The 20,029-nt window shown below is 39.5% G+C and overlaps 1 protein-coding gene and 1 non-coding gene across 3 annotated transcripts; one reads left to right on the top strand and one right to left on the bottom strand.

Moving 5' to 3' along the window:
• Positions 1 to 3,976: 3,976 nt before the first annotated feature.
• On the bottom strand, positions 3,977 to 4,117 carry LOC124717494. The gene has a single exon (XR_007005760.1). It is a non-coding gene; the product is annotated as a U4 spliceosomal RNA (small nuclear RNA).
• Positions 4,118 to 4,440: 323 nt separating this feature from the next.
• On the top strand, positions 4,441 to 19,340 carry LOC124717327. 2 transcript variants are annotated; one of them, XR_007005737.1, is made up of 4 exons: positions 4,441 to 4,537; positions 5,997 to 6,091; positions 6,168 to 6,232; positions 18,433 to 19,340. XR_007005737.1 is itself a non-coding variant. In XM_047244158.1 (4 exons), the coding sequence occupies exons 1-4, from the start codon at positions 4,587 to 4,589 to the stop codon at positions 18,727 to 18,729; spliced, it is 480 nt and encodes a 159-aa protein (XP_047100114.1). In that variant the 5' UTR covers positions 4,470 to 4,586; the 3' UTR covers positions 18,730 to 19,340. The 2 variants fall into 2 exon arrangements, 1 of the variants encoding a protein (XP_047100114.1); XM_047244158.1 differs by having other exon boundaries at positions 4,470 to 4,609.
• The last annotated feature ends 689 nt before the right edge of the window (positions 19,341 to 20,029 follow it).

Raw genomic sequence — 20,029 nt, 5'->3', positions numbered from 1 at the left:
TACTGCTGGTCGCAGAATCAGATCAGGATGTGGATCAGGTACTCCTCAGACAAGAATATTGCTGTCTTTCATAACATTTGCGGACTAGAACTTCCAACTTTCTTGTCTTCAGCGGTATGGAGCAGTTTAAAGGGCCGTACCACCACATAAGACAGAATTACTGAAATGTGCGATCGCTACTTTCTTAGATTTCTCAAACTTTCAAGTACAGTAATAATTAATAACTTTACAGCTAATTATTTGTGTAAGTTCTCAAAAAGTTTCTACAACGTTATTAGGTACACGTGATGTTTTTACCGTGTGCTCTAACGTCAGAAACATGAAATTCCCTACCAAGGTTAACTTGAAAGAAACGCTCATATTTCCCTTTTTTCGTAGTCATTAATATTGAACTAAAATTCTACTACCAATTGGAAAGCTCAATTGGGAGCATGCCTCAAAGTTTGGAGTACATTTCATTGTGTTTACATTCATTGTGATGCAGGAAGGCTTCCAAGTTTAAAAGTTTATCAAGTAACCCCAAAAGACGGTAGCATTTTTCTGTACAGCGAGTCTATGATATATATGCACGACCACACATGCTCCCCGGTGCACGAAGGACGTCCTAACATCATCACTTTTGAAATAAATGGACCAGTACAAGTTTGTTCGAACAGTTTCAAATTTGTTGTACAGTGTGAGTCACTAACTATTGCCACCAAGAATAACTCCGAAAGTGTGATAGGAGCTGAAAAAGTTGCATGGGACAACGGGGGCCATAATATGACGGTTTTTTTGTTGCTTGATGGGGTCACTTCAGAGGTATGAAGGTCAACTTTGTTTCTATAAATGGGATGCTATAGTTTGGTACCTATTTTCTGGTAGCGACTATCGAGACGAATCCAATGATGTGCAACAGTAAGGCCTTTGAAGGTCAACGAAAATCAAAAAGGTGGCATGAACGTTCATTTACAGAAAGTGTTCGGAGTGATGACCACTGGTATCAACGCAGTGCTGCAATCTTCTTATCGTGGATTGAGTGGTATTCCTTATAACCTCGGCCCTTATCGAAGCACTTAAGGGCCAAAGAAACTGGCACACCTGCCTAATATCTTGTAGGGCCCTCGCGAGCACGCCGAAATGCCGCAATATGACGCGGTATGGATTCGACTAATGTCTGAAGTAATGAGGGAGGGAATTGACATCATGGATTCTGCAGAGCTGTCCATAAATCCGCAAGGCTACGACAGGGTAGAGATCTCTTCTGAACAGCACGTTGCAGGGCATCCCTGATATGCTCAATAATGTTCATATCTGGGGAGTTTGGTGGCCAGCGGAAGAGTTTAGAGGCTCACAAGAGTGTTTCTGGAACAACCCTGTAGCAATTCTGGACGTTTGGGATGTCCCATTGTCCTGCTGGAATTGTTCACGTCCGTCGGAATGCACACTAAACATGAATGGGCCCAGGTGATCAGACAGGATGCTTGCGTACGTGTCACCTATCAGAGTTGCATCTAGACATATCAAGGGACCCATATCACTGCAACAGCACACGTCCCACACCATTACAGAGCCTCCACCATCTTGAACAGTTCCCTGCTGACATGCAGGGTCCATGGATTCATGAGGTTGTCTCCATACCTGCACATGTCCATCCGTTCGATACAATTTGAAACGAGACTCGTCCGACCAGGCAACATGTTTTGAGTCATCACAGTCCAATGTCGGTGTGACGGGCCAAGGTAATGTGCAAAGTCTTGTGTGGTGCAGTCATCAAGGGTACGCGAATGGGTCTTCGGCTCCGAAAGCACATGTGGATGATGTTCGTTGAATTGTTCGCCCACTGACACTTATTGATGGCCCAGCATTGAAATCTGCAGCAATTTGCGAAAGAGTTGCACTTCTGTCACGTTGAACAATTCTCTTCAATCGTCGTTGGTCCCATTCTTACAGGATCTTTTTCCGGCTGCAGCGATGTCGGAGATTTGGCGTTTTACCTGATTCCTGATATGGTCGTACGGAAAAAATCCCCACTTCATCGCTACCTCGGAGATGCTGTGTCCCATCGGTCGTGCGCCGACTATAACGCCACGTTCAAATTCACTTAAATCTTGATAATCTGCCATTGTAGCAGCAGTAACCGATCTAACATCTTATATAGGTGTTGCCGATCGCAGCGGCGTATTCTGCCTGTTTAAAAATTAAATATGCGTGCTCCGATGATAGAATTCTAGTAAATGAGGTCGGGTGTAAAGTTACAATCGTATTCAACATGCTGCCCCTTTCCTTGTGAGCAATCGCTGACGCACATGAACGCAAGCGCAGGCACAAAAATTGTAGAATGAACGCGAGTTGGGTATTCGTATTTACACGTTGCTCATTGTTCAAGCAGTGTGATACGTATCTATTTCTTTGCTCCGCAATTTGTGCTGCGTTTATTGTGATGAGAAAGGCCAGAAAAGAAAACAGAATGTGGCTATGTGTAAAACTGTATCAAAACAACAGATATACGACAAACGAAAAGTGATGGTGACGTTTAGTTTCCAAATTTCAGATGTAATTCACTGCGATATTGTATATTTACTCCTTAGGGAACTGCAACGATATGGCTGGCCATAACAATTCGCTAGCTAACAACCGGCGACTTATACAGGGTGTTCGGAAATTTCCGTTACAAACTTCTAGGACTTGTAGAGAGGAGCGAGTATATAATATTTTGAATAGGAACTCATGTCTCAGTTCAGATGTGTCACGCGTCTGTTGAGAGAAAAAGAGAAGTTGCATCTCCTGGTATGCAGTAGGGTAGACAAATTGACGCGCACTACGTCACACAGTCACCTGATCTAATGCATTAGTGCTGTTCTGTACGTACAGTACGCTGGGTCCTTTTTTGTTTTGGAATAATGTAAACACGTATTGTTTAAGTGTTAATACACTTAAGTGATAAATGGCTGTTTCGTTATGTTTCCCTTTGAATTAATAACTAATAATTGTACTGCGTTACACCTAATTCAGTTCTTCAAGCAAAAGTGGATGAGTTAAACATCTAAATGGAAACCATTGTACCGACATTGGTTCCTGTTCAAAATTTCCCTGTATACGAGGTGGACCTATTTGATAAGTTTCTCGAAATAAAGCATCTCGGTGATTATTCCTGGAATAGAAATACTTACGTGAGGCGCCTAGTCGTTCTGTAAAGGTTATTTCATTGGTATTTTATTTTATAAAAAGTTGTTTAGTTATTAACATCCCCGTACCCATCAAATGCGGTAATGCCACAGACTCCAGTCTCCACTAGAACGGAGGCCCTTACGCACTGCCAACAATTAGACGAAACAACGCATACACAAACGCGCATGCGTAGTTGAGCTGTTAGAAATGAATGCGTACGCGCAACGTCGAACAGAAAAAAGGCATCGTTTGGACGCATCTTAAACGACAACATATTAGAAAGAAATGATAACACCCTCCTGTGTCTTGCTTTGGTCACCGCAGTCTTAGTTGTTTTAACAGAGGTCGTGCTATTGTGACATACGGTAGCGTATTTGTAGTTAATTACCCCTAACTGATGATCGTTATTAATGATAGAATAAGGCGTTTTAAGTAGCATAATGTGTTGGATTAAAATGATCATTTATGTTTCGACTGTAGAGTTATGAAAAGTCAAATCATTTCTTTTAAGCGCTTTCCACGAGACGATTGGTCACCGCAGTCTTAGTTGTTTTAACAGAGGTCGTGCTATTGTGACATACGGTAGCGTATTTGTAGTTAATTACCCCTAACTGATGATCGTTATTAATGATAGAATAAGGCGTTTTAAGTAGCATAATGTGTTGGATTAAAATGATCATTTATGTTTCGACTGTAGAGTTATGAAAAGTCAAATCATTTCTTTTAAGCGCTTTCCACGAGACGATCAGTTACCTTACTTTGAGTAGTTCCGTTATCGTATTACACAATAGCGTAGTGCAAAGTATATGTTTGAATTACATTTATACTCCCGGAGGAGTGTGCAAAAATTGCCGTAGCGGACGGTATTTCACGTCCACTAGGCGGGGTATTGGTAAAAGTTTTCAACTAGCAATAATCGCACCTCGGATAAACCTCATTGGTTACGATATTGCCACTGCGCAAAGGTAATTGAAGTAGTCTGCTGCCCACTACTTATGACCTAAGGCAATACCTATTTTTGACGAGTACAATATTCAGAAATTTGTTGGAAATATGCAACGAGGATTATAAAACCATCTCAGCTCGTAAGCTTTTGGAAAAAAATCGTTTTTAATTTACTAAAATGAAATTTTAGTTTGTAAACAATAAACTATAAGGGAATGAATAGAGACCAATGTTGCTGAGGTGTGTCCTGCCATCTGGTGAAGCAAACTGTAGTGTTGCAGTCGTGATTCAGTGACAATATGGAAGAGGCGCTTGCGTCATTTCCCGGCATTCAACGGGTTTAGAAAACTATCGTCTGCTGGAATGAATGAATATCTTGTATTTTTAATTTATAAGTTATTGGTGGTGTGTGGAATTATGACAAAGATCGTTATAGTCAGTGGTGCGTCTGGGCTTACAGTATCATGCTGTTAATTTGCTCCCAGTAACTAATGTATTGGCTGGTTCATTTGAGGTTAGGGCGCTCACACCGAAGTTATTAGCGCCCAATTGATTTAGCATCGGACACATGTTTCCCGATTCATTATCGCTACTCTCGCACATAATGTGATTAGTTTAAGAAACTGGTGTAGTAAATTAAGTCACTACGAATCTATTCATTTTCAGCCGCAATAGTGCTAATTATGTTGGTATCATGGATTGCGTCTCAGTATATACATTCGTATCCCGAGTTATCCCCATTTTTCTTATGCGTAGAGACTGTTGTAGTGGAACAACCATTGGGCTTTTTAATCAGCGCTGGTATCCAAAAGGACACCAAAATTGCCGTTGATGATATTTCAATACCGTACCTTTGCCAGGCGACACAAATGTTATTAAATCCTTGACGAACATAATCTGCAGAAAACACTGGTAATGTAAAGGTTGATAGAGTTGTCCAGAATTAATAGGGCATAATAAACTGTGGAAGAACTGTGACATTTATGTAGGCCTAGTGTCCTTGACAAAAACTAGAGTCTTCATGCCTGTTTTTACAAATTGGCAAGGAAGAAAACTGCACAGTGACACACAAATTTTTTTGTATAAGTATTAGGAAGACTAGAGTGGGAGATACACCTTATCCACCTAAATGTAGTGTCACCAAATCATGAATTGAGATTACAACAGCTTTAAAAATTCTTGAGATGCTCAAAAACGACTTCTCTGACGAAAAAGTCAATGTAGTCTCATCTTTGTAGAATAAGTAAAGACATATAAAAATATACACTGAAGGATACTAGCAAAGGCAATATCTCGAGGAACGATAGCGTAATAAAACCATCAGACACCAAATGAAAATCCCCCTGAGAAATTGTAAAAAGTGGAAGAGATGAGAGATGTGAAGGTTGGAATAGAATAGAATATTTTTACTAGCCTTTCAGTATTTTTCAGACAATTGGCTTCATCAAAGTTTACAGAGGGTATTAGTTTCAGTACGATATTCAAATAGTTGCAGAAGAGGGAGAAAAGGAACTAAAGACCTTTTCTTCAGAATCATGTAAAACAATGTTTTATACAGTAATGAAATAGACACATAAGAAAAGAATTACAGTAAATAACTAGCTTATATAATATTAAAACATTTTTTTCAGAATTTTGGTAAAACATATATTTTGATGATTAGTTTCTAAGAATTCTTCAGTTGTATAGAATTCGTTGTTTTTTAGCCAGGTTTGCAATGTATTCTTATATTTATTTAGTGGTACTGTACGAGCTGAGCATGGTAACTTATTGAAAAATTTTATGCTTAAGTACTTATAGTTATTATGGACTACAGCAAGTCTTGTGGAAGGCAAGTCCAGCAGATGACCGTTTCTTGTACTGTGTGCATGCACATCACATCTCATGTTCATTTTTTTCAGATTTTCTCTGGCATGTATTAGACAGTTATATATGTACATGCTTGGCACTGTCATTACGCCAAGAGATTGGGAAAGCACAGATAACATTAAGATAGGTAAAAAGTCTTACCACATTATATAAATACCACACTATCTTGTGATATACAATTATTTCAAATTCCATTTAAACAGATGGTACAACCTCCAGACCTCAGACACTGAAACCAATATCATGCTGTTCTCTGATGACAATAGTGGTAAGTATAAGTGGTGTTAAGGAATCTTTGTGTAGCTAGCTAGTTAGTTACATGTTCCATGGATCATTTTGCGTGTACAACTACTGATCCCAATCTTCAGTCCACACATTCGTGCTTCAGTGCTAACAAGCTGATACTTTCAAAAAACTTAAATTCATTTTCAAAAAAGGAGCCATTCATGTGGACTGTGCCACATTGTCTTGGGATCAGAATGAAGAGATGTATTCTGGTGGCAGGATATTCAACAAGATCTTGCCTCTTTCAGAAAGCTATGTGCTGAGATATATATATATATATATATATATATATATATATATGGTTGCTTCATCAGGAAAGAGGGAAAGACGAAAGGTTGTGGGTTTTAAGGGATAGGATAATGGTTGCTTCATCAGGAAAGAGGGAAGGAGATGGAGAGACGAAAGGATGTGGGTTTTAAGGGAGAGGATAAGGAGTCATTCCAATCACACACACACACACACACACACACACACACACACACACACACACACACAAAAAAAGCAGACCTATGTAAAGGCAAAGAGTTTGGGGAGAGGTGTCAGTCGAGGCGGAAGTACAGAGGCAAAGATGTTGAATGACAGGTGAGGTATGAGCGGCGGCAACTTGAAATTAGCAGAGGTTGCAGCCTGGTGGGATCCAGATAACTCGGACGGTGTAACACTGTGCCAAGATGTGCTGGCCGTGCACCAAGGCCTGTTTAGCCACAGGGTGATCCTCATTACCAACAAACACTGTCTGCCTGTGTCCGTTCATGCGAATGGACAGTTTGTTGCTGATCATTCCCACATAGAAAGCTTCACAGTGTAGGCAGGTCAGTTGGTAAATCATGTGGGTGCTGTTACACGTGGCTCTGCCTTTGATCGTGTACACCTTTTGATGTATGTAATGTCATTACATAAGAAGGTAGATTGATTAAGCATCTATCTGGTTACATACAAGTGAGAAATATGTTTTAACATATTTTCCTCCTCCTAAGAGACACTGCTTAATGTAGACTAGCATTTCATAGATGAAAATCAAATCATTTCATAGATGAAAATCAAGACAGAGGAATTATTTTTAGATCTTTAATAGTAGTTTATAGGAGTCTTTGCAAATATTCCTTTGGCATTCTTTTCTGCTGCAGTTGTTTTGTAAACAATATATTTAACTCTTTTCATATTACAATTGATGAAATAAAAAAGCCTCAGGCAAAAGGTAGAGGTAATTGTATAGGTACTGTAATTGTGTTTCATTATACTTGTAATGTCTGAAGGTTGGCTTATTAAGACTTGGGCCTCTCGGTGGGAGGACTGGATAACTGACTTGGTCCATATGGCAGTCAATAAAAAATAAATGTTAAAGAAGCAAACCTGGAATATACTGGTTGAGCGTTAATAAAACCAATGAACTGCAGGGATAGATTCCTTTTTTTCCTGACTGGAAATGGAGGAAAGAAGATCCTATGAGCATGTGTCTGGAAATGCATTGTTGCCACACTAGATGGTGCTGATGAGCGACAGTTCGTCTGACTACGCGCAATGTGTTCCTTGTGGGTTGCAGGCTGTGTAATTGACACAGCTTATTGTAAGCAGCAGAATGGTCCATTATTCCTGTCAGGAACAAGCTGAGATGACGTTTGTGTATGACCAAGCAGATGGAAACAATTGAGAGGCAGCTCAGCTGTATCAAAACAAGTACCCCAAAGATGCCAACCCTATCACACATCATTTCAAGCCCCTTTTCTCAGCTTTTTCCCCAATGTGAATACCACACTATTGTGCTGCTTATAGTATGCTGCGTCAATCATGCAGCCGGCAACACTCGGGAACATATGGTACATGGTCAGAGGAACTGTAATTCGTTAGTGCCATCTACCGTGACAACTATGCATTTCCGGACACATGTTCATAATAGCTCCTTTCTTCCAATTTCAGTCAGGAATCTGTCCCACCAGTTTGCCAGTTCTATTAATGTTCACCCTGTATATATATTGTCATAAAATTGGTAACTGGTTGCAAATATATAGAGAACATTCCATGGCAAAGAAAGTTTAAGACCTCCTAGCCACTCATTCCTTTCCCAGGACAAGTTTAAGTAAAAGTAAACAGGCAGATTTAATAAGATGCATGATTAAGCGGTGGTGAAGACTAAGGCTGCTCTGACACAGTACATCAAGCAACATGAAGAAACAGCGGCTCAGAGACACCTTTTTAAATTACCAAAGCTTTCAAGAGTGGGTCCCATGAAATACTATTGAATAGGCTATATTTCTATGGATATGTGTCTGCCCTGATGCTGATATCCATGGATAAAAACATGTGCCGATGCAAATACATGCAAACATCCCCCATGATAATTCTTTGTAGTTAAAAGTTAAGGTAGGTATTATGATTTTCGTCTGTGTTGCTTCCATTGATAGAAATAACTCACTATTATTATCCATTTGGGGAGGAGTGACACTGTGTAGTGAACAGGACGATGTGGGTAAATTCTTGTTTGCTATATGAACAATTGTTGTGTCAGCTAAAGATGTTCGAGATGTTTAAGTAGAGTAGGGGAGTTAAATATCACAGACCTACTGTGTGTACCTTATCTGTTCCTACAGAGAGGGCGTATGAGGAAAGATATAGCTATAGTGTGTGGAAGCCAGGAGAATGTTGATTACTTGCTGGGCATCTGGTATGTGGTCCATGGACCCAGAAGACTCACACAGAAGAAACGGGATTATTGAATCTCTTAGGAGAAAAACAAAAATATGTTTTTTGATTGTAGTGTAAGAAAGTTTTTGTATTGCTGTTAGATCAGCAGCACTCTTGTTTGAGTTCCCATAGAGAAAGATTGTATTAACATCAAGTTAATGGACTGAATTGTAAATGCAGTTATGCACTAAACTTCTGGAAACGGAAGTTAAAAGTGAAAATACATGTTCAGTCTTCATTTGTAATGTGGTGTAAGTTGTTAGCAATTTCCTGCAGCAGAGAAGATGCTCCGGAGGAGTTTGCATGGGCATGGCACGGCATAGCTGGTCCACAAAATTCTACACGACGACTGCAATTATGTACAAGCCAGATTCACTGGAAAAGAGGTAATCCTTTAACAGAACACCGTGACTCACATTACAGGATGCAAGTGAAATAGTACCTATGATACCAAACTAAACTGAACTAACTAACATGAACAAAACCCAAATGGATATTTATTTTTTATTTTTCGCCATAGCTGTATTGCTTGACTGAGCAGTGCCCATGAGATGATAGATTTTTTGTTTATGTTGGCAAACACTGAAGATGGCGACACACTCTATTCCTAATTTTTCACACAGTCAGACTTGCATCCTGCTTCTGTCATACCAGCAGCTGCTTTAGATCTGTCAGTTTGTTTTTAGTTAACAGAGATCACTTATGCAGTTACCAAAAATTTTCATGAATGGGCATGAAGGCTGTCTGAGGACTATCCATTCAATGGAATCTTTGTATCATAGTCTGATCCCTGTTTGTGCATCACATATATTACAAATAATATTCTGCGTAAAATCGTAAATCTATCAAAATACTTCTTAAACATGTTTAGAAGTATACAAAGCAGTGCTTATTATGTTGAGAAGTGTAGCGCATTAACTTGATGTAACATTGTGGTGAATTTGGTAAACACACTACATGAATAATATATGAATAACTTGTAATTGTATGCCATATACAATGACAACTTCTAACACAACTCCATTTGGCTTCTCAATGTTAAAGAAATGTTCGGCAGAAAATTTCACAAAACTGATTTCAGTAATTACAAAGGACGTTCAAAAAGTTTTGCACAGTTGTCTCTAATTTTTTTATTTTCTGCAGGAAGAGAATGAAATTTTTTGTGAACATACTTGGAACATTTAGCTATACATTGAGCATACTCAATGTAGCCTCCATCAACTGTGACACATCTGGCCCAATGTTCTTTCCATGATGTAAATGCTTTGTGGTAAAATTCTGGGGATTGACTCTTACACCATTGCTTGACGCAGGAAATAAGGTCTTTCTTACTATCAAATGTTTTACCGTGCAGGTGGGCCTTTAGACGACCAAAGAGGTAAAAATCAGATGGAGCCAAGTCTGGACTGTAGGGAGGATGAGGAACAATTTTCCCACCCATTTTCCTGATTTTCTCCTGTGTCATAAGGGCTGTGAGGGGTTTGGCATTGTCATGGTGTAGTCTGATGAGATGACCCTGAAGCTGTAGTCTGTGGGTCTTGATGGCACGTCACAGCTTGTCCAGTGACAAACGGTAATGGTCCTGGTTAATTGTGGAGCCAGGTTCCAAAAAGACAATGAAGGAGGTGATCACCTTTTGGCCCGCTGTTCGTGAAAGTCTTGGTTTTTTCTTCTTGAGGAACCCAGATGAGCCACTCCATGGATTGGGTTTTGCTCTCAGGTTTGGACAAAAAAACCATGTTTCATCCTGGATAATGACATCAAAACACGGTTTCCACTCTTCAGTAAAGGTCTTCATGAGACCCTTGTGCACATTCTTCCTCATTATTTTCATTTCTCTTGTCAGTAATCTAGGCACCCAACCTGCACAGATTTTTCTGTATCCTAGTGACTGTACCAGTGATACCACACTACCCAGTGACAAACAAGTTATTTCAGTAAGATGCCGTGTCGTCACATGTCTGTCATTGTGGATGATTTGATCAATGGTCTCCTTATTCACATCACTCACTGCCATCGATGGCCTACCGCATTGTGGATTGTCCAGTAGAGAAAAATCACCTTCTTTAAACCTCTGCAACCACTGCTGAATACTGCTGCGATCCACTGTGTCCTCCCCATAAACAGGGAGCAACTTCCTGTGAATCGAGGTGGCAGAGTCATCGCCAGTCTTGAAGAGGAACTCCATCACCGACCATTGTCACAACCTGACATCTACTTCATGGTCCGTTATGGCTCACCTGTAAATAAAAAAAAAAAAATCTTTTATATACCATCTTCTAGCTAAAAGTTCCAACAGTGTTCACAAAAAAATTCATTCTCCTCCTGTAAAAAATTAAAAAAAAAAATTAGAGAGGAGAGTTCAAAACTTTTTAAATGCCCTTTGTACAACAGAAATTTCTAACTTATGAAATGTATCAAGAATATGACAGGCTATGTTGTTTTAAAATGTATTCATAATTGACGTCTTAATCTATGGAATTTAAATTATGACTGGCAAGTTCACTAAAACTTCAGACCAGGTTCAATTCTATTGCCAGACTTCCAACATTCCAAACAGGTTAAAATGTTTTATGACATTTTAATATTCACGTATGTGGTTAAAAGACTTGTAGATGTAAGTGCAGATATGGGATAAAGGACTTGAGGATATGTACAAATCTCATTTCCCTTATTTTTATTTTATTTTATTTACATGTCTAGTTCTGTTGGACCAAACTGAGGAGCAAATTTCTAAGGTGATGGACTGTGTCCGTGCATGAAATTACAACATAAAAGTAATAGCAGATAAAATAAAATGTTTATGAACCTAAAAAAAGTCAAGCCATAAGTAAGTAAATGCACTCAACAGTAAAACATAATAATCAGCTTAATTTTTCAAGGAACTTGTCAACGGGATAGGAGTGGTGTCCCATGAGGAAACTCTTCAGTTTCGATTTGAAAGTGCGTGGATTACTCCTAAGATTTTTGAATTCTTGTGGTAACGTATTGAAAATGAATGCAGCAGTGTTCTACACACCTTTATGCAAAAGAGTTAAGGAAGTGCGATTCAAATGCAGATTAGATTTCTGCCGAGTATTAACTGAGTGAAAGCTGATAATTCTTGGGAATAAGCTGATATTGGTAACAAGAAACGACAGTAAAGAATATTGATATGGCAGTGTCAGAATACCCAGACTATGGTACAGGGGTCGACTAGAGATTTGCGAACTTACACCACTTATTGACCAAACTGCCCACTTCTGAGCCAAAAATATCCTTTTAGAATAGAAAGAGTTATCCCAAAATATAATACCATATGACATAAGCGAATGAAAATAAGCAAAGTGGACTAATTTTCGTGTCGAACGATCACTTACTTCAGATACTGTTTGAATAGTAAAAATGGCAGCATTAAACCTGTCAACAAGACCTGGAACATGGGTTTTCCATGACAGTTGACTATCTATGTGAACACCTATAAATTTGAACTGTTCAGTTTCACTGATCAAATGCCCATTCTGTGAAATTTAAAATGTCAGGTTTTGTTGAATTGTGTGAACTGTAAAAACTGAGTCTTACTGTATGAAGAGTTAGTTTATTTTCTACAAGCCATGAACTTATGTCATGAACTGCACAGCCCTCCATCTATGAATTTAGAGGAGATTCTATTTAATTAATGCAGTTTTATTTAAGTAATAAAATACAGGTGCCATAAGTTAATGGCACATTCTTAGTACCTACCAGTGCAAGTTGGTGTCTCTCCTCACAAGTCTGTCCTCGGTCCAGTCTTGCCGGTATACGTTAATGACTTGCTGTATAACTTAACTGAACCAGATACTTTCATGTGATCTTGTTGCCTGTGTAACACCAGAAACAACGGGGGAACTGTGATATGAATTAAGAATGAACATCTGTTAAAGTTGAACTCCCTTTCTACCAGTAAAGACAAAGTGTTTGTGTGGTATTGTAACATGCAACTGGAAAAGGATGTAAGTGCTATTAATGTCCTTGGGATAACAATTGATTCCAAACTGTTTTGAGATAATTGTAACGAGGAAGTGATGTAGAAAATGAATAAGGGTAACTCTCTCTGAGGAAACTAGACCTCTGTGTTAGTCCTCCTGTTCTCAATTTGGCTTATTATGCCTTGATATGCAGTCCTAAACCATCTTGTGAAATTTGTTTGGGGCACTAAAAGAGTGCAAACATTGATCACAGTTATACTTTCATAGTATGACGTGCTCTTTTAATAGGGATTATATTTACAAATGACAAATAAATTTTTACAGATATTTGTCACTTTGTGTAAAATTGACAGTAGCCCTGCCTACATTGATGGATTATAAATCTGGTATTAACCACTTTCAGGTGATCTTGTTTGTGTAACACCAGAAACAACGAGATACTGTGGTATGAATTAAGAGTGGACAACGGTTAAAATCGAAGAGTGGTGTAATGCCAACTCCCTTTCTACCAGTCAAGACAAAGCAACACATTGGCTTTATTGCCTTTTTCGGAGTATGAGTATTGGCACAGGCTTTATCAGTTGGAAGAAATTACTTACAAAGTTTAATTCTGATTACCAGTGTAGCTCCTGCTTGAATATAACAAGACTTCCAATAAGTTTTTGTCTACTGTATTTGTGTTAGTAAGTAAGCAGTGTGACTCACAACGATAAACCAACTTTCGCAGAAATACATTTCCCTGCGATTCCAAATGACCCATGTTTACAACATTTCTTCCCACCAGGCACGAGATAGATGCTGCAACTAAAGCAAAGGATCTAATCCTTTACAAAGCTGGCAATTAAAGTATTTAAATTTTTCTTTAAACAAATTTTTAATGTAAATATTACAAAATTTAGTGAGAACATTATACTTTAACTTTATAAAATTAACATATTTATGTTTTTCCTTAATTAACTGCAAAAATTTTCTGTCTGTGTTAAATGAAATCAGAAATTCACACAATTTACATATAAATATAATAGAGGGAAACATTCCACGAGGGAAAAATATATTTAAAAACGAAGATGTGACTACCAAACGAAAGTGCTGGCAGGTCGATAGACACACAAACATACACACAAAATTCAAGCTTTCGCAACCAACGGTTGTGTCGTCAGGAAAGAGGGAAGGAGAGGGAAAGACGAAAGGATGTGGGTTTTAAGAGAGAGGGTAAGGAGTCATTCCAATCCCGGGAGCGGAAAGACTTACCTTAGGGGGAAAAAAGGACAGGTATACACTTGCGCACACACACACACACACACACACACACACACACACACACACACATCCATCCGCACATACACAGACACAAGCAGACATTTGTAAAGGCAAAGAGTTTGGGCAGAGATGTACTTCCGCCTCGACTGACATCTCTGCCCAAACTCTTTGCCTTTACAAATGTCTGCTTGTGTCTGTGTATGTGCGGATGGATCTCTCTCTCTCTCTCTCTCTCTCTCTCTCTCTCTCTCTTTCTCTCTCTCTCTCTGTGTGTGTGTGTGCGTGCGTGCGTGCGTGCGTGCGCGCGCGTGCACCTGTCCTTTTTTCCCCCTAAGGTAAGTCTTTCCGCTCCCGGGATTGGAATGACTCCTTACCCTACGTTGATGGCAGATTCCAGTTCTACAGCTTGGCTGTGTACATTGTTGTTAAATTAAATAAAAAAGTTGAAAAGAAAACACTTGTATGTGAGCATAGCATCATAAAGTGGTCGCTCACCATTGGATTCCCAATCCTCCATCTGTCCAGGAGAGAATATTTCACAGAATGGTATGTGCAGTCCTACATGTAAACTGACATGAGATGCAATGTTGTTGATAATTTCTTTTGTGCCTATGCACATATTCTGTCAATGCTATAAATTTATTTTATTTTTAACTTTTTCCCCCAAATCTTCATTATTTTGAAATTTCCTGTTTTCCTATAGGGTTGGCAATGTTTGTGTCATATGGTGGCCAATTGCCTTCTTGATACCACCAACCCCTCCAGGAAGATCTGTGTACCCCAGTTGTCTACATCTGCCACAGATCTAAAAAGAGAGAGAGAGAGAGAGAGAGAGAGAGAGAGAGTGTGTGTGTGTGTGTGTGTGTGTGTGTGTGTGTGTGTGTGTGTGTGTGCGCGCGCAATATATATCCTACTACAGGGTAAAAGTTCAACAGTGATAAATGGCTTCAGATTATTTGTAGGTTTTGTATCCACCCTGTAGTGGAACGATGAGAGGCTCACCATCCAGCACCATCCATCACAAAGAAACTACATAAACAGTCAGAATTAGCAGATAAACTGATGGGTAGCAGCTAAGGAATGTTTGTAAAGGATGTGCCAGACTTCATTTACAACAGTGGAATTCAAGGGCAGTTTAAGGCCCAAGCAACGGAAGTGACTGTTTGAAGTGCAAAAGTTGTATACTGGATATATCATAATTAGGGAATTACAAAAAATCATTTTGATGTACTGACAACCAACTCTCTCCATCATTTATCATGCTAATAGTTTGCAATAGTAGCACGCGGCAGAGAAGTTACGGTACATTGTACGTGCACTTTTCGGAGTATGTTAATTATTGTTTTATATTTCCCATTTTTGTACCGAATTTTAATTCTTTAGGAATACTCACCAGCTGGCCGGTGTGGCCGAGCGTTCTAGGCGCTCCAGTCTGGAATCGCGCGACCGCTACGGTCGCAGGTTCAAATCCTGCCTCGGGCATGGATGTGTGTGATGTCCTTAGGTTAGTTAGGTTTAAGTAGTTCTAAGTTCTATGGGAATGATGACCTCAGATGTTGAGTCCCATAGTGCTGAGAGCCATTTGAACCATTTTTGAATACTCACCATTTCATTTAGTTATTAATTAATAATGAAAATGCTATTTTGCTTTAAAAATCATGATTCACATATACGTATTTGTTAATTTACCTTTCTCAGTAATTCAAATAATCCTTTAGAAAGTCTGCATCAAATGGAAATTGAACCACTGACCTAATGATTGTGTGGCTAGAGCACTATGAACTAAGCTCTGGACAATGTAATTACATAAGTGAAATGTCATATATTTAATAGTATCTGGAAAACTTCAGAATTGAGAGTTTTGAGTGTTTTTGAGCATTATGTCGTAATGCTTTAGGAAATAAATAACTGGTGTCCGAGCACTGATGAACACGTCGTATAACTATTAAGAAAGAAGAGGGTAGAGGAGTTGATAAAGTCCTGTTGTTAGAGCATCCTTTGTGACCGAACTGAGTTGCTCTAAGCATACCCCCTCACCCACCTTGCCCCCTGTCCCCTCCTCCCCCCACCTATGGCTGAGTGTTTGTGCAACATTATATACAAAGTGTCATTTAGTAAACAATGTGCAAAAATGTAATTTTGTGTGTTGCTAACAAAATCTGAAAGTCCGCATCATGCAAACAAAACCAGCTCAGGTGTGTCACACTGAGGTATTTGTGCTGTGGTCAGTATGGACTCGCATTCAGGAGGGGCAGTATCAAAATCTTTTGGAGGGGGCAGTATCAAAATCTTTTTCCAGTAGACAGCTAATTAAATATCCAGAAACTGTAACTAAATTTAAATACCTGGCTTGACAACAGCAAAATATTAAAGGTTGGGGACAATAGGATAAGGATAAATTTAGATTTGCATATTGTATAGTAAATTATTGTATAAAAATACTAGGCATGTAATGTAATTGTGTGATGCACAAATGTCATGTTCACCACCTTTGCGTCAGCCATATTTGTGAGAATGTTACATTATGTGATCAAAAGTATCCGGACACCTGGCTGAAAATGACTTACAAGTTCGTTGCGCCCTCCACCTGTAATGCTGGAATTCAGTATTGTGTTGGCTCACCCTTAGCCTTGATGACAGCTTCCACTCTCCCAGGCATACATTCAGTCAGGTGCTGGAAGGTTTCTTGGAGAATGGCAGCCCTTTCGTCACAGAGTGCTGCACTGAGTAGAGGTACCGATGTCAGTCAGTGAGGCCTGGCACAAACTCGGTGTTCCAAAACATCCCAAAGGTTTTCTGTAAGATTCAGGTCAGGACTCTGTACAGGCCAGTCAATTACAGGGATGTTATTGTCATGTAACCACTCTGCCACAGGCCGTGCATTATGAACAGGTGCTCAATCGTATTGCAAGATGCAATCATCATCCCCAAATTGCTCTTCAACATTGGGAAGCAAGAAAGTGCTTAAAACATCAATGTTGGCCTGTGCTGTGATAGTGCCACGCAAAACAACAAGGGGTGCAATGCCCCCTACATGAAAAACATGGCCACACCATAACACCACCGCCTCCGAATTTTACTGTTGCCACTACACGTGCTGGCAGATGACGTTCACCCGGCATTCACCATACCCACACCCTGCCATTGGATTGCCACATTTTGTACCGGGATTTGTCACTCCACCCAATGTTTCTCCACTATTCAGTCATCCAATGTTATGCTCCTTACACCAAGCGAGTCATCATTTAGCATTTACTGGTGTGATGTGTGGCTTATGAACAGCCTCCCAACCATGAAATCCAAGTTTTCTCACCTCCTGCCTAACTGTCATAGTACTTCCAGTGGATCCTGATGCAGTTTGGAATTCCTATGTGATGGTCTGGATAGATGTCTGCCTATTACACATTACGACCCTCTTCAACTGTCGGCGGTCTCTGTCAGTCAACAGACGAGGCCGGCCTGTACGCTTTTGTGCTGAACATGTCCCTTCACATTTCCACTTCACTGTCACATCGGAAACAATGGGCCTAAGGATGTTTAGGAGCTCGTATGACACCAAACCACTTGACCGCGTTCGAAGTCCAAAAATTTGCCACCTGTTGTCAGTCTGCAGGGTTGCCATAAGTACTGAAAATCAGTGAATATCAGGGTATTTGAAACGTATGAGGGAAATTTGGAAAAACAAGAAACAGTGGAAAAATCTTGTTTTGTCTCAGTAAATGAAATGGTTTGTTTGCTGAGATGTCAGGCATTGTCGCTGGCTGGGCGCAGCCGAGTATGTGCACAGCTTCCCTACTCCCTTACTCTTACTGCTCCTCCACTTCCTACTTCTCACCTCAGCTTGCAGTCAGTGCTGCCACCACTTATTCCTGCTAGTCTAGCAGCTGCCAACGAGAGGCAGGGAGGTGTTGAGGAGTGGTTTGTTTGGATCTGATTCTCAGAGATTGTTGATACAGCAGCCAGAGACGGCGACCATGTGTGCATGAGTTGTGTCTGAGTGATTGTGTGAATTTGTGTGTGCTCTTGTTTTCTGATGAAAGGCTATGACCGAAAATTTAGTTGTGAGAGTGTGATTATCTTTTCTACGTGCCTGTCTGCTGCTCAGAAATCATGTTTATGGCAAGTTGCTACCTTTCCTCATTAGTATTGATTCTCAGTGTATTTGCACAAGTTATCTGTTGCATGGATTGATCACCATGGTCTCATTTCATCAACATGGTGTCTGTGACACTTGAATAGCTGTCCACATGAGTGGACTTCCATGATGGGCTAAAACTGCAGGCCTTTTTTGCAGGTATGTCTAATGGATTGGGCCTGCCAGTCTGAAGCCCGTTGTTTCCCACTAATGTGCAAGCCCTGCCCGTCAGATCTGGTCTCACTGAACTGGCCACAGGCTGGGCGTGTTTGTGTGTTGCATAATGTGGTGGATTTTCATGCTTTATCCAAGGACCTCCTGGGCAGGCCAGAGGTGACGGCGATGGATTTCAGGAATTGCAACTGTCTCACTGCAAGTACATTGTACAGTGCAGCGTTTTATAGACTTTTATTTATTCTAGTACATACACCAGGAATTGATTCCCTCCAATTATAATTTGTAATTTTGTTATTCATTTTGTGGCACAAGCCTGAAATAATTATGTTTTTATCATGGATATGTAAAATGGCTTTGATGCTGTCTAGTCACTGGTAACTGAATTATGTATATTAAGAAAAGAATTGGTTAAAAAAACAGTGGTGGGAAACTCTGTCATAGTCTCCCAGTCAGATGCTAGAACTTTCAGTTTCCTTACATGTTAATGAGACTGGATGATTTTCGCCTGGTTTAATAATGCTGTCATTTGTTTAGCAGCATTACATTGTCAAAATTGCTTTATTAACTGATAAGCCTACTTTAAACCAGTATGTTGTATAGAATTTTTTATATCACTATGAAGATAGACTTTCAGATGTAGCTTAAATTAACAGAAATTGGTCCAAAATAATGGAGCTGAGTAACAAAGTGGATGAATTTTTAAATGGCAAACCAAGCGCTGTTGCTGTATATAATTGATGGCAAATTTTGCTGCATTAATTTGAAAAGATGTGGTCAAGAAATGTCAAAGCTCATTTGTGACACTCAGAAAATTTTATCTGCACAACTTCCAGAAATTCTGTTTGACATAATAAATATGAAACCCCTCTCATGCTGTAGTCAGGATAACATAGACCATTTCAACAGATTGCAAAAACAAAGGAAATAAAAAAAAAACTTTAATAAAAAACTCCCAATGTCTTTGTTGGTGTACTAGTTGTGCCCGGCATGCATTGCAGTGCTCTTTTTCTTGTGATCTCTCAGGTCACTTGGCATCGTTCATTAATGGTGTATTTCAGGTGTTCTGTTGAGTGGTTGATCTCATGTTATGCACTTTTCTAAGTAGGTTCACATATATGAAACAGACACAAATTTAGAGGTACAAAATAAAGGTAAGACAATGATTTTTGTGTAATAAGTTAAATTTGGTAAGTTTATTCAAGTAATATCTGTCTTTCCACCTTCTGCAAAACAAACAAATTTTTCGGCGGCCCTACTCACGAGCATGTAACAAATAACTGACCGTACAAAAAGCATGGATTTTCGAGATTTAATCCACACACTTGAAGCGGTTGACCTTGAGTCTTGTTGATGGTCATTGAGAATACAAGGTGAATGGGATTGCACTCATCTGAAATCAAATGGCCTTTGGTGGGGATTATGGGAATACATAGAATCAGCACCTATTTTCCTTTTGACATATCTTTCAGAATTGTCGTTTCAGTGACATTTCGCAACTCTGTGTGTGTGTGTGTGTGTGTGTGTGTGTGTGTGTGTGTGTGTGTGTGTGGGGTTCCATTGTATAATCTTGTTAGATTAA

The sequence above is a fragment of the Schistocerca piceifrons genome, chromosome 9 (assembly GCF_021461385.2).
Source record: "Schistocerca piceifrons isolate TAMUIC-IGC-003096 chromosome 9, iqSchPice1.1, whole genome shotgun sequence".
NCBI classification, from domain to species: domain Eukaryota; kingdom Metazoa; phylum Arthropoda; class Insecta; order Orthoptera; family Acrididae; genus Schistocerca; species Schistocerca piceifrons.
The sequence above is the reverse complement of the archived record's forward strand: the minus strand, read 5'-3'. Positions and strand labels throughout refer to the sequence as shown.